The following is a 14,594-nucleotide window of genomic DNA, read 5'->3' on the forward strand; positions in this document are numbered from 1 at the left end:
ATTTCAAATAAAAGCAAAACAACAAAAAAAAGGCCCAAACTGTACTGGAAATTCAAAGGAGGCACATTGGGGAAAAAAACTTCTTCCACACTGGTCTCAATAATGAATGATAAATCAATGTGTCTCTATCAGAGGCTACCAAGTTTCCCATATTAGTTTAGGTATTTAATAATTATTTAATGTGCACCAATCATATCTACAGCTGTTATACAAATTCTTAAAAATCCATTCAAATACAGCCAAAACAAAACTATCATTGGACTGAATTGCTAAACACTGACAAAATGGACTTTTTGGACTTGCCTCACTGTGAACACATTTGCTAGAATGAAACATCCTCAATTTTCCATCTCACAGAATTAATTAACAGAATTAATATCTCATCCTGAATACAAAGAAATCTGGTGTATGACTTTAATATTTGAAGTGCTGGCTGCCCTAATTCAAGGTTTATTGACCTTGACACTATTGACATTTTGAGCTAGAAAATTCTTGTTTGGCAGTGAGGGGTGGGGAAAAGTGGGTGTCTTGTATATTGTAAAATGTTCAGAAGCATCGTTGGCCTCTAACTAACTATATGCCAGTAGTATACTCTCTGGTTTTGACTACCGAAAAATGTCTCCAGACACTGCCAAATTTCTAGGGGAACAGTTTGCCCTTGTTAGAACAACTGCTCTATTCATGACTCTAGAATGGAGGCTGCGTGTTCTAAGACATGTATCCTTTTTACAAATACCAAAAGAGCACAAGTGACTAGCTCAGAGACTTAATACTCTCACACAGCTGCTGGCATGCAAATTAAAGCCATAAAAGATAAAACTACAAACCTATTAAAATGGCTAAAATTAAAACAACTGAGTACACCAAGTGTTGGTGAAGATGCAAAGCAAACAGAACTCTCATATATTACTGGTGGGAATGCAAAATTGTATAGACTCTTAAGAAAACAGCCTGGAAGTTTTTTATAGAGTTATCATCTTGTTACCACTGTTCTAGCAGTCTATTCCTAATTACTCACTCAAGAGAAATAAATATGTTCACATAAAACCTGTCAGATTGATTATATTCTTTGCAGCCAAAGATGGAGAAACTCTATACTGTCAGCAAAAACAAGACCTGAGACTAACTGTGTCTCAGATCATGAGACATCCTTACTGAAAAATTCAGACTTAAAGAAAGTAGGGAAAACACTAGACCATTCAGGTATGACCCAAATCAAATCCCTTATGATCTTACAGTGGAGGTGACAAATCGATTCAAGGGATTATATCTTGTAGACAGACTGCCTGAAGAACTATGGACAGAAGTCCGTAACACTGTATAGGAGGCAGTGACCAAAACCACCCCAAAGAAAAAGAAATCCAAGAACACAAAATGGTTGTCTGAGAAAACTTTACAAATAGCTAAGAAAAGAAGAGATGTGAAAAGTAAAGGAGAAAGGGAAAGATATAAGCAACCGAATGCAGAGTTTCAAAGAATAACAATGAGAGGTAAGAGAGCCTTCTTAAATGAACAATGCAAAGAAATAGAGGAAAATGATAGAATGGGAAAGACTAGAGATCTCCTCAAGAAAACTGGAGATACCAAGGGAACATTTCATGCAAAAGATGGGCACAATAAAGGACAGAAATGGCAAGCACCTAACAGAAGTAGAAAAGATTAAGGAGAGGTGGCAAGAATATACAGAAGAACTGTACAAAAAAGGTCTTAAACTGCCCAGGAGAAACACAATGATGTGGTCACTCTCATCTAGAGTGGGGTGTGAAGTCAAGTCGGCCTTATGAAGCATTACTAAGAACAAAGTTGGTGAAGGTGATGGAATTCCTGCTGAGCTATTTCAAATCCTAAAAGATGCTGCTGTAAAAGTGCTGCACTCAATATGCCAGCAAATTTGGAAAACTCAACAGTGGCCACAGGACAGGAAAAGGTCAATTTTCAATCCAATCCCAAAGTAAGGCAATGCCAAAGAATGTTCAAACTACCACAGGATTGTATTCATTTCACATGCTAGCAAGGTCATGCTCAAAATCTTTCAAGCTAGGCTTCAACAGTATGTGAACTGAGAACTTCCAGATGTACAAGCTGGATTTAGAAAAGGCAGAGGAACCAGAGATCAAATTACCAACATCAGCTGGATCATAGAAAAAGCAAGAGAATTCCAGAAAAATATCTACTTCTGCTTCATTGACTATGCTAAAGCCTTTGAGTCTGTAGATCACAACAAACTGTGGAAAATTCTTAAAGAGGTGGGAATACCAGACCACCTTACCTGCTTCCTGAGAAAGCAGGTATGCAGGTCATACCTGTATGCAGATCAAAAAGCAACAGTTAGAACAGGATATGGAACAATGGAGTGGTTCAAAAATGAGAGAGAAGTACGTCAAGACTGTGTATTATCACCCTGCTTATTTAACTTATATATAGAGTACATCATGCAAAAAGCCAGGCGTGATGACTCACAAGCTGGAATCAAAATTGCCAGGAGAAATATCAACAATTTCAGATATGCAGAGGATACCACCCTAATGGCAGAAAGCAAAGAGGAACTAAAGAGCATATTGATGAGGCTGAAAGAGAAGAGTGAAAAAGCTGGCTTAAAACTCAACATTCAAAAACTAAGATCATGGCATCCGGTCCCATCACTTCATGGCAACTAGATGGGGAAAAGTAGAAACAGTGGCAGATTTTATTTGCTTGGGCTCCAGAATCACTGCAGATGGTGACTCCAGCCATGAAATTAAAATACGCCTGCTCCTTGGATGAAAAGCTATGACAAGCTAGACAGCATATTAAAAAGCAAAGACATCACTTTGCTAACAATAGTCTGAGAGTCAAGGGCAAGATTTTTCCAGTAGTCACGTATAGATGTGAAAGTTGTACCATAAAGAAGGATAAACAAAGAACTGATGCTTTTCAATTATGGTTCTGGAGAAGACTCTTGAGAGTTCCTTGGACAGCAAGGAGATCAAACCAGTCAATCCTAAAGGAAATCAACTCTGAATATTCATTGGAAGGACTGATGCTGAAGCTCCAATAATTTGGAGTCCAATACTTTGGCCACCTGATGCGAAGAGCTGACTGACTGATAAAGACCCTGATGCTGGGAAAGATTGAGGGTAGGAGGAGAAGGGGGTGACAGAAGATGAGATGGTTGGATGGCCATCACCGACTCAACAGACATGAGTCTGAGCAAACTCTGGGAGATACTGAAGGACAGGAAAGCCTGGCATGCTACAGTCCATGGGGTTGCAAATAGCTGGACATGGCTTAGTGATTGAACAACAAAAATCTTTGAACATGTTTAGTGTGGTTTTACTCACAACTGCCAAAATTTTCCTTCATTTGCTTAACAGATAAATAAAACTCTGATTAGCCATAAAATGGAGTAGTGCTCAACAATAAAAGGGACTGATTCATGCAGTGACAGGAATGAGTGTGAAATGCCTTATGCAAAGAGAAACCAAACTCAAAAATCTACATAATGATACTATGAAAAAGGCAAAAACTAACTACAAAGACAGAAAACAGATCAGCTGTCAAGAGTCTGAAGTGAGAGAAGGATGTGACTGTATCGGAGTAGTAACAAAATCTGGGGGAAGATAGAAATGTTGGATGCCCTTAGTGTTGTGGTGATTGCATAACTAGATTCATTTGTCACAATCTACTTAATTGTACATTAAAAATGGTAAATTTTACTATAGGTAAATTATATCATAGTAGATCTGACTTAAAAATGAACAAACAAATAGGATGGAAGAAGGAATTTGATTTTTATGCTTTGGGTTGAGGGCCTCATTTTATCATAACAATCTAAGTGTTTATGTTTTAACTTTGATGATTGCAATATTTTACTTCTTTCCTATAAAAACAACAATAAGAAATCCCTTTATTCACAGTTGCCAAAGAGTACAAATATCATCAGTTTAGATCAAATGTGCCTAGTAGTAAAATTAACTTTCTGCAGAAATGTAAAGGAAACAGACCTAATCGATTTAGAATGGCTATTCCTGCATTTGGGCTTTCTTTTCTCATTAGAATTTTCAAACCTATCTGTTTCAATGCTGGGCAATGAAATACCTATTAAACACAAATAGAAATCTCATATTTTAAGAAAGTCCAAGTCCTCTCATTTTTCCTTTAATTTTTAAGAAAACAGACAAATGACACAATCTAGCAAATGATTATGTACTACCACAGGTGCAAAACAAATAGAAAAACTGCACTGTGTAAAACAGCAAAACACATGTCCAAATGATTGCTTGATGCCTCGGAATGGATGCTGATAAAGTGCTTGTTCTGGATTATTTTAATACTCTCATTTTGCATTCAGCTAGTTGATTATTATAAATGTATACTAAGACTCATAGAGAAAGAGCAGTGCAGGAGTTAAATATGCTGTCATCAAAGATGACAAATATGCAGACATCAAAGATTCTGAAAACCAAAATAGGCAGTCACAGTATCATCAACTGGGCATGGAAAGAAAAACTCTACCAATATATGGCCAATGAAAATGTTCATGGTATAACTTTGCCAACACTTACACATTTGTCTCTAATGGATTTATTTGTTTTCCTTCTTCATTCCACCTCCCCTTTCCCCTCCCAAACTCACCAGAAACTTTTATTTAAGAAGCTCCAGAAAGTTAAAAGAGCAGCTACACCCAGCAATTCATCCTTCTCACATCTACTCACATTCCTGCTCTCTGAATAGCACAATAAAGGAGTGGTGATAAGAAAGTGAACAATTAAGGTTCGTATCTGAGGTACTTCAAAGGGAAGTAAAACAGAGAGGCTAGATACACACACCAGACTTCAGTGCAATCAAGTATTTACAAACAACGGAGTGGAATAACCAGGTTTCAATTCTAACCCAATACTAAGGAAACAGTCAAATTATATGGTTGGCTTTTGCTTACCAAAAGGGAATTTTAGAAGTGTGATGATTAAAAAAAAAAATGACTAGTTAAAAATAGAACCATCTGGATTATTTTCCTTGCATTTAGACCATCCTTCCTCCCTCCCCTCAGCTTCCTGTACAACCCAAGAAAGTAACTTTAGCATCCTGACTGCTTTTTAACTTTAAGTATTTATTTTAGGAATGTTAGGACCATCAAGAACTTTAGAATCACAGAACTAAAAGGAATCTCATAAAGTCTGCTGACAGTCCACTGGGATATTCTCAAATACTCATTCATCATATACGTGTATCCTCTTCTCAAGGATATTAGTGGAATCTTGTACCTAGAAAATGCCTGGAACTAGTACGTGCCTAATATACATACTGAATGAGTAGATTTGATTAAATTAAATGGAACAGAATTAGACTGTGGAGGGGGAAAAGCTCAATAAGTTCTCAAGAAATGAGAGAACATCTGAAGAGCGATATCCATATCTTACCTAATAATACAATCCCTCATGATGATCGCCTTACTAGTGTCCGATAAGATGCAAGCTCTTTGTGTTTTACATCCACTCTCAAGAATGTGTAATTGCTAGATACTTATTTCACTTCAGTTTTCAGTTTTGTGTTGGTTTAGTTTAAGTTGGACTTCCCTGGTGGCTCAGACGGTAAAGCATCTGTCTACAATGTGAGAGATCTGGGTTCGATCCCTGGGTTGGGAAGATTCCCTGGAGAAGGAAGTGGTAACCCACTCCAGTACTCTTGCCTTGAAAATCCCATGGATGGAGGAACTTGGTGCAGGCTACTATCCATGGGGTTGCAAAGAGTCAGGCACGACTGAGCGACTTCACTTTCACTTTAGTGTAATTAGGTATCATTAAGTTATAGATTAAATTTACATTATCATTATATATTTAAGTGACTTTGTTTTTGCATTATAATGGCTTGGCACATGCCCTTGCATACAACGCATACTCAGTCCTGTGATAGAGACAAACCTGTGTCGGAAAATATCATGTAAGAAACGAGTTGCCAGTCCAGGTTCGATCCACGATACTGGATGCTTGGGGCTAGTGCACTGGGACGACCCAGAGGGATGGTATGGGGAGGGAGGAGGGAGGAGGGTTCAGGATGGGGAACACATGTATACCTGGGGTGGATTCATTTTGATATTTGTCAAAACTAATACAATTATGTAAAGTTTAAAAATAAAATAAAATTTAAAAAATAAAAAAATAAAAAATAAAAGGAAGATCAGTGGGAAAAAAAAAAAAAGATCATCACTAGGAATATGAAGCTTTTGAATTTTTCAAAGAAAATACTTTATTAATACTTTTAAAATTAATGACTATCTAAATAAATATACTTACGTACATTTTTAAATAGTTGCTCAGCAAGTTCTCTGACATGCTTTATCATCTTCATTGGGTTATTTTCTTCAACTTTAATTCGCTCTACTTCAAAAGCTACCACCTTGGAAAAAGAATCAAATGATAAAGTATCAACTGTAAAATATGCTGAATTAGCAAACCATGTGATAATTTCACACAATTTGCAAACTAAAAAGCATACAATATGTATATTATTATTAAAACAAAGTATTTTATATTTTTACTGGGTTTCACTTCTATTCTAGAGTTAATCAAGTCCTTGAATGTTCTGGTGGTCTCTCTCTCTGATGATTCAGGTCTTGTTTTTTCTTGGGAAAGTCATTATTTTTGGAACTCAATGAGATTCTCTCATTCTGCAGGCCTCACTCAAAGAATTCTCTCACTCAGAGAATTTCAGACAGTCAGAAAGTCTCCAAACATTTCCCTAACTCACAAAATATGAAGTAAATGTTCAAGTTGGGTCACTCTACTCCTAGTTCTGCTAACAGCGTGATTTGAAACAAGTCACTGAGACTCCTGAAATGCAGTTTTTTCATCTCTAAAATAAGATTAAGAACAAGATGACCTTAAGGCTCCTTCTAGTTCTCAAATTATAGAACATCTGATCCATTTCCTTACCAACTGATTTACTGGAAGAACCATGTTAGTGTGTACACTTGTAGTGGAGCAAAGAGTATTGACAGGAAAAAATGAGGTAGGAGGAAGAAGTAAATAGATGGATTTTTTTAAAGGGTATAATATAGGGATTTTCATTCTAGCAACTAATAGATTCACGGGAGCAGACAGACATATAAAACTATGACTCCAGCTATTGTAGGCCAGCATTCAGAAGGATATCCAAAGAAAGTCAAATGCTTCTTTCCTTCTAACAGGTCTATTTGATGGCTGTCTGTGGATAAGACAACAGACAGTGCTCAAAACTGCTCAAAGCTCCATAAGCCTTGTGTGTGGCAGGCTGCCCTCAGCCAAATGAAAACAAGGCAAGAGCAAATGCAATTTTCCTAAAAGCACATTCCCCTGCAAGCCAATTAAGTGGCCGAAGAGAATAGAAGAAGAAATTACTTACGTCTGAGGTCTCATTTCTTTTAGGCCCTTGACAGAAGTATATATAGGAGTAACTGGCTTTCAAGTAATAACATTAATAAGACATTAAAAATCATCACTGTAGACTGAACAAAGAAGTAGATGAACACTAAGGGGAGACTAACAGGAATTAGTCTACTAGGAATCTTGGACAGGTCCTTGCAGTATTATTGTTTTCAATGTGAAGAATATATATATACGTGTCTGTTGTGTATATGGACTTCCCTGGTAGCTCAGACGGTAAAGCGTCTGCCTGCAATGCGGGAGACCTGGGTTCGATCCCTGGGTCAGGAAGATCCCCTGGAGAAGGAAACGGCAACCCACTCCAGTATTCATGCCTGGAAAATCCCATGGACCGAGGAGCCTGGTGGGCTACAATCCATGGGTCGCAAAGAGTCAGACATGACTGAGCGACTTGTGTGTGTGTGTTGTGTATATAAATGTACATAATAAAAGATAAGTTGTCATATAAAGTTAGAGACATAAAATACAGCTTAATGCTGACTGGTGGCTTTCAGAGTCATCTACTTGGGGAAAGTCTGTAGGAGGTGGTGAGATATGAGCAGAGTATGAAAAATGGACAGAAAAGGAGAAAGAGAGCACTTTCTCTCTTTATAAGGGCAAGGGAAGCACTTATAAAAATAGAGTCTGTGGCAAGCTGGCAAGCAAGTTTTCTGGAAGTAATCGATCTGACTTATTAGTTGTAATGAAGCTGAGAGAAAGGATCACTAAAAGAATTTGTATAGAAAGAAAAAGGGTACATAAACCCAAGTTACTATTTCAAATGCTTGAGACTAATAAAATGTAGGTGCTAGAAAGGACCTTGGGGAGCACCTAATTCATCCACATAAATCATTATATATCAGTTACTTAGTTCAAGATCTAAAGGGTGATATATGTTAGTATTAGGTAATCAATGATCAATCATATTAGAGAATCAGAGATCAACAAGTGATCAGAAAAAACTGTCCACCTCAGGGCACTCTCTCCGAGATCTTCACATGTTTTGTATTATTATTAAGTAAAGCATTTGGTATAGATCTCCATACTCAGAACTAAAACATGTACCTTTTCTTTTATTCTGACTTTACTTAACTATCTTTACAGAGAATAAAAGACCTTCTCTAAACAAAGGTTATGAAATAAAACCTGTATGAAATAAAACCACCAGTAGCAACAAAAGTCCATATAGTCAAAGCTACGGTTTTTCCAGAAGTCACATATAGATGCGAGAGTTGGAACATAGAGAAGGCTAAAGTGAAAGTGAAGTCACTCAGTCGTGTCCGACTCTTTGAGACCCCGACTATAGCCTACCAGGCTCCTTAGTCCGTGGAATTTTCCAGGCAAGAATACTGGAGTGGGCTGTCATTTCCTTCTCCAGAGGATCTTCCCAACCCAGGGATTGAACCCAGGTCTCCCGCATTGCAGGCAGACGCTTTACCGTCTGAGTAAAGAAGGCTAAGCACCGGAGAACTGATGCTTTTTAACTATGGTGTTGGAGAACTCGTGAGAGTTCCTTGGACTGCAAGGAGATCAAACCAGTCAATTCCAAATGAAATCAACCCTGAATATGCATTGGAAGGACTGTTGCTGAGGCTGAAGCTCCAATACTTTGGCCACATCACTTGAAGAGCCAACTCACTGGAAAAGACCCTGATGCTGGGAGAGATTGAAGGCAAAAGAAGAACGGGGCAGCAGAGGATGAGATGGTTAGATAGCATCACCAACTCAATGGATATGAACTTGAGCAAACTCTGGGAGATAGTGGAGGAAAAAGGTGCCTGGTGTGCTGTAGTCCATGGGGTTTCAAAGAGTCGGACACAGTGACTGAACGACAACAACAACCAGCAGTGTAATAGGGTCACTGTTACTATTCTCCATTACTCTAGGTACTAGGAGTGGTCTTCTTTTACAGACTTCTGAGAACTTCTACATTTCTTGGTTCTAACATAATGCTCTTCCAGAAGTTTAAATGGGAGTAAGAGTCATTGTTCTATCTATCAGAATGGGCTTCTATGAACATAGTTAATGATAAATGGAAAGATGCATCACAATAAGAAAAATCAAAAGTAACACAAAATAGCATCCTTATTTTGAGTTGCATCTGCTCAAACTTTTCCTTTATATGGCCAATTCCTGGAACAAAAGACTAATTCCTTGAACATAGAGACTAAATCTGCCTTTCATATATTTAATATCTCCTAAAGGAAATACGAGCTCTGGGTTGGGAAGATCCCTTGGAGAAGGGAAAGTGAAAGTGAAGTCGCTCAGGACTCTTTGTGACCCTGTGGACTGTAGCCCACCAGGCTCCTCAGTCCATGGGATTCTCCAGGCAAGAATACTGGAGTGGGTTGCCATTTCCTTCTCCAGGGGATCTTCCCAACCCAGGGATTGAACCTAGGTCTCCCACATTGCAGGCAGATGCTTTAACCTCTGAGCCACCAGGGAAGCCCAAGTGAATGTGAAGTCGCTCAATCATGTCCGACTCCTTGCGACCCCATGGACTATAGCCTACCAGGCTCCTCCCTCCATGGGATTCTTGAAGGGAAGGGCTCCAGTATTCTGGTCTGGAGAATTCCATGGACTGTATAATTGATGGGGTCACAAAGAGTTGGACACCACTTAGCGACTTTCACTTTCAAAGAAGCTACACAAATGCCAGAAAAAAATCAGCATTAGTTAAGAATGGCTTAGCTAAATGCAAAGAAGGTGCTAATTCTTACTTGAAATTTGCTATATTTTCCAAGGATTAGTACTTAAGAAAACACCCTGATTTGTGGTTCTTTTATAGAGAAACTGAAATTGTGGCCTCCTTACTTTATTTTCCAAGCTTTGATTAAAATAAAGATAACCAAAAAATAAATAAATAAATAAAAAAGAATGGCTTAGTTAAACTATGGCTCTAGGACACAGATTTAATGTAATAACAGTTTGAAATAACATATTTATACATTAAACTTAATTATACATTAAACTTTCGCTCTATAAAACTGGTAAGTTCTACTTATACAATCACTGTCAATTTTTCAAAAAGATTTTAATCAACTATTTAAAATTCAATTATTCAAGGAAATTTCCTGGTGGTCCAATAGTTAGGCCTCTGAGCTTCCAACACAGGGGGTACAGGTTTGATCCCTGGTTGGGGAACTAAGATCCCACAAGCCAAAAAAGTATTCAGTTGTTCAAAATTTCTATGCATTTTACTTCTGAGACATCCTATAATTATATTTTTTCTAATCCACATTATAAACACCAAGATCTGATACGTACAATACATATTTTTTTATCTTAATTAAATGTTTAAAACACTGCTTCTCTACTTTTAGCTACTAATTTTGTCTGTAAATAATGAATTCATTTGATAATAAGTATACCTCATCAAAGAGATCACAGGATCTATAGGGAGGACCTCTTTCTGAAACAAAACCTGCAAATGCCATTCCATTGAGAACTTTAGTGAGGAAATCATTCTCAACTAGACCACGCTGTCCCAAGAAAGCTGTCTGTAAAGAAAAACAAGGTGAAATGAATAACTTATCACTTAGCAATGGATGAATGAATGGTCAAAACAGAAACATACTTGAAAGATCAAAGCCTGAATAAACGTCTTCATGCATAAGTATGCTGTCATAAAATAAATTTCTCTCTAGAAGGGCTTTGATACCTGAAATACTACATGTATTGAATAAAAATGAACCTGTCTGTAAAGCAGGAGTGGAAATCAGAAATAACCTCAATTTAAAAAAAAATCAATTTAAAGTTAACATATTCTAAAGGAAAATATATCAGTTCCACAGTATTATTAAAAATTATCAGACACCTGACACCAACACAACACTGTAAATCAACTACATTCCAAGAAAAATAATTAAAAAAGAAAAAAATTATCAACTAGCCACACAAAGCAGAGATATTAAATAAACAAATGTGATAGATTAAACTCAAAATACATGGCTAGAAAAAGACTGCCAAGTTCTTTTAATTAAATTAGAGTTTACATTTTGGACAGATACAGTATGGTATTAGATCTTACCTTGTGAAAATGTATTACTGGTTCTGCGTGAATTCTTATAAGCTGTAAGCATGATCTATATCCTTGGAAAAGTTGTGCAAATAATCTAAGAAAAACTGCACGCACTTCCTTATCCTGAAAATATAAGAAGAAACATGTTAGATAACTGAATTTCTTAAAAAAGAAAAGAAAAATCACAAATTAGAAAGTTGTAAAGAACCTAAGAGATTATTTAATAAATCTGTGCTTCCTATGCAGAAGTCTCATTTGTAGCAGAACTAAGTAGTGGGCATCTAGTCTGTGCCACGGTTGGACAGTGTAGGCCGTTAAATAGTTCCTTTAAAAACTGAACCTAGTAAAACTTTCCTCCAGTACATCCAATTTTCCTCTCAGAAAAAAACATAAATCAGAGAGGCTCTGCTTTCACCATGTTAGAGAAGGGCATATTTCCCAAGACATTTGATTTTTATCTCCATCAAAAGAATTACTGTTACAATACAAAAGAAAAAACTCAAGACTATTTTAAAAGCTTATGATATTATTCCAAAGTTTATACTAGTTCTAAAAATCTATTCTTACATTAATATAAAATATAACTTAAAAGTCTGTTTTGATAATTCAGATTTTAAAAAAATCATAGTTTTAGAACTCTAAGGAAACTCTCAGATTTAGTCAATCCCTTATTTAATAGATGAAGAAATAGTTGAAAATGCTTCATAACTCATCAAAGGTATGCAGTTCTATAACTTTCCATACTGGCCGCAAAGTTCATCACTAAGAAATGCACTGATCAAAATAAAAAAGGGGTCTCTGCTGTATAGTCACTCTTTTATGACTTTCAATTGGAGCTACATTTATCCACTCACTCAAACTTGATTTTCTCCTGTGACCAACGACCTCTGTTTCCATTTTTTATAAGCTTCTCTTATTTATCCTTGCCTGACCCTTTCGATTTGATGCTTGGCACAACTTTTCAGGCTCTAATCTAAGTTCTGATTTTTTTTCCCCATACTTAGTCATGCCTCCTCAGAGAAACAGTCTTAGCCTACTCCTCTCCCAATCAATGTACTGCCTGTGGCTTCCCCTTCAGGAGGTCACAAGGTCAATCAGTGGCAATTCTCCTAATTTCTAATTTGGCACACATTTACTAGGCTGTCCATCTAACTCTCACTATACTCAGCTTCTTTGAAAAATATACAAAGAAAAGAAACTCTTTTTAAAAACATCAATCTTAAATATTAAACTTCTTACCAGCATTTTTGAGTGGGATAAAGCTGTTCGTGGAGGGGGAAAAGCATGATCTGCTACTTCCAAATCTGGGTGTAGAATCTAAAGCAAAGAAGCTCTGTTACGTAAAATACCAATAAAACCTATTATTTGATCTACTGGTGGCATTAAGATGAAACAGTCTCAGTATGTGAATTACAATATATTCATTCCCTCCATGAAATACATTAGCTGAGGCAGCTCTGCATGTACTATGCGAAAAGATATTCAAGAAAAAAATATTCAATTAAAATACCCGTTACAGGGAAACACACATAGTTTGGTTTCATTTATTTGAATATAGCCGATCTCTTCTCCAGGGGATCTTCCCAACCCAGGGATTGAACCCAGGTCTCCCACATTGCAGGTGGATTCTTTACCAGCTGAGCCACCAAGGGAAGCCTAAGAATACTGGAGTGGGTAGCCTATCCCTCCTCCAGGGGATCTTCCTGACCTGAGAATCAAACTGGGGTCTCCTGCATTGCAGGCAGATTCTTCACCAGCTGAGCTGACAGGGAAGCTGAATACCGAGCTACCAGTATTACCAGCCAAATACCAAGCTACTACTATATATAGTAGTATATATCATATACATATATTTCATTTATATGATAAACATATAAATGAAAATGTAAAGTTCTGAAATACACACTAAAATATAAAATAGTAGTCACCTCTGAGAGAGAATGGTCTAGGGCAGAGCTATTTATCTATACAGTTGAAAATCTAAAGCATTTATTTTTATGTTTTTTAAATATAATTAAAAATTAATTAATTAAAATACTGAGAAGAAACAGAATAAGTTTGTGAACCTCCCAGTCCAGAGGGGTGACAGTATAACACAATGTGACAAGTATTATAAATACATAAAATAATAATATGTGAATATAAAGTATAATTAATTCAACCTAGAGAAAGTCAAAAAAAGAAGGCAACATTTGTGTTAGGCTTTAAAGGAAGGCAGGCTGAGGGGGCACGTGGGAAAGACACATCCATGCAGGGCTTACACAGGGAAAATAATTCTGCATCAGTAAGCAGCAAATTTTTGTCTTTGCAGAATCACTTTCAAATACTGAAGATTTGGTATTATAGACCAAAAAGCTCAAAACAATACTTATGAAAGACACCAAAATATCAATAATATTTATAATCTAGTCATCAAATCATTATCACAGTATAATAACATCTTCATGTCTATAAAAATGTCCCTGATTATTACACTGTGTAACCATCAGATTATAATGACCAAATGAAGCTGACATACTTGTATGTCAAATCTCCCACACAGTCCATCAAATATGATATCTTTTTAGTCTTATACACTTATGTACACTGTAGTATATGATCCAACAAAGTGTTTGAAAACTGCATAAATAGACATACTCAGTTCCATCAACTCTGAATTGTACTCATTGTCAAGTTTGGTGGCACAAGTGTTGAAGGTTAAGGTTTAACAGGGTGCAGCAAAACCTCTACCAAAAGCCACTGACAAGAACTAAAATCTTAACCTTTGTTAATTTTGGTACTTAATCCCTGAGTAAGTAAAACTATCATTAAGTAAATGAACATTAATATTTTTAAACTTATTTAATATTTCTAGAAACATAAAACTTTTTCAGTCACTCAAATACTACAGTCTTAGCTTTTGCTATATCCATATACCGCCTGTGCAATTGTTTAGCTAATATTTTTCTTTGAAATGTCTTTAAATCAACTCATCTCTTTAAATCTAGTAAATTTTCTTAGATGATATCATCTGTGAAATCACAGGTTTTGTATGCTATTTTTAATAAAATAAACATTATAACAAATACATAATTATTAAAATTTAAAAGTTGCCACATACCACCCCAAATCATCTCCATTCTTCACTCTGGGAAAGAGGTATTTGTCATCCTTTGTATAAAACATTCATCCTACTAATAAAGACTAGGAAACAG

General features: G+C 36.5%; 1 protein-coding gene across 4 annotated transcripts in view; it reads right to left on the minus strand.

The window, feature by feature from the left end:
* SBF2 (SET binding factor 2) overlaps window positions 1-14,594 on the minus strand; it is a 496,673-nt gene that overhangs the window by 209,781 nt on the left and 272,298 nt on the right. For all 4 annotated transcript variants that reach the window (XM_027563255.1, XM_027563254.1, XM_027563253.1 and 1 more), the window contains exons 10-13: window positions 12,640-12,717; window positions 11,410-11,523; window positions 10,751-10,879; window positions 6,277-6,375 (exon numbers count right to left, since the gene is read on the minus strand). In XM_027563255.1, coding sequence (XP_027419056.1) covers window positions 6,277-6,375; window positions 10,751-10,879; window positions 11,410-11,523; window positions 12,640-12,717 — 420 coding nt within the window. The remainder of the gene's footprint in view (window positions 1-6,276; window positions 6,376-10,750; window positions 10,880-11,409; window positions 11,524-12,639; window positions 12,718-14,594) is intronic.

This window comes from Bos indicus x Bos taurus, chromosome 15 (assembly GCF_003369695.1).
Source record: "Bos indicus x Bos taurus breed Angus x Brahman F1 hybrid chromosome 15, Bos_hybrid_MaternalHap_v2.0, whole genome shotgun sequence".
In the NCBI taxonomy this organism is placed as follows: Eukaryota; Metazoa; Chordata; class Mammalia; order Artiodactyla; family Bovidae; genus Bos; species Bos indicus x Bos taurus.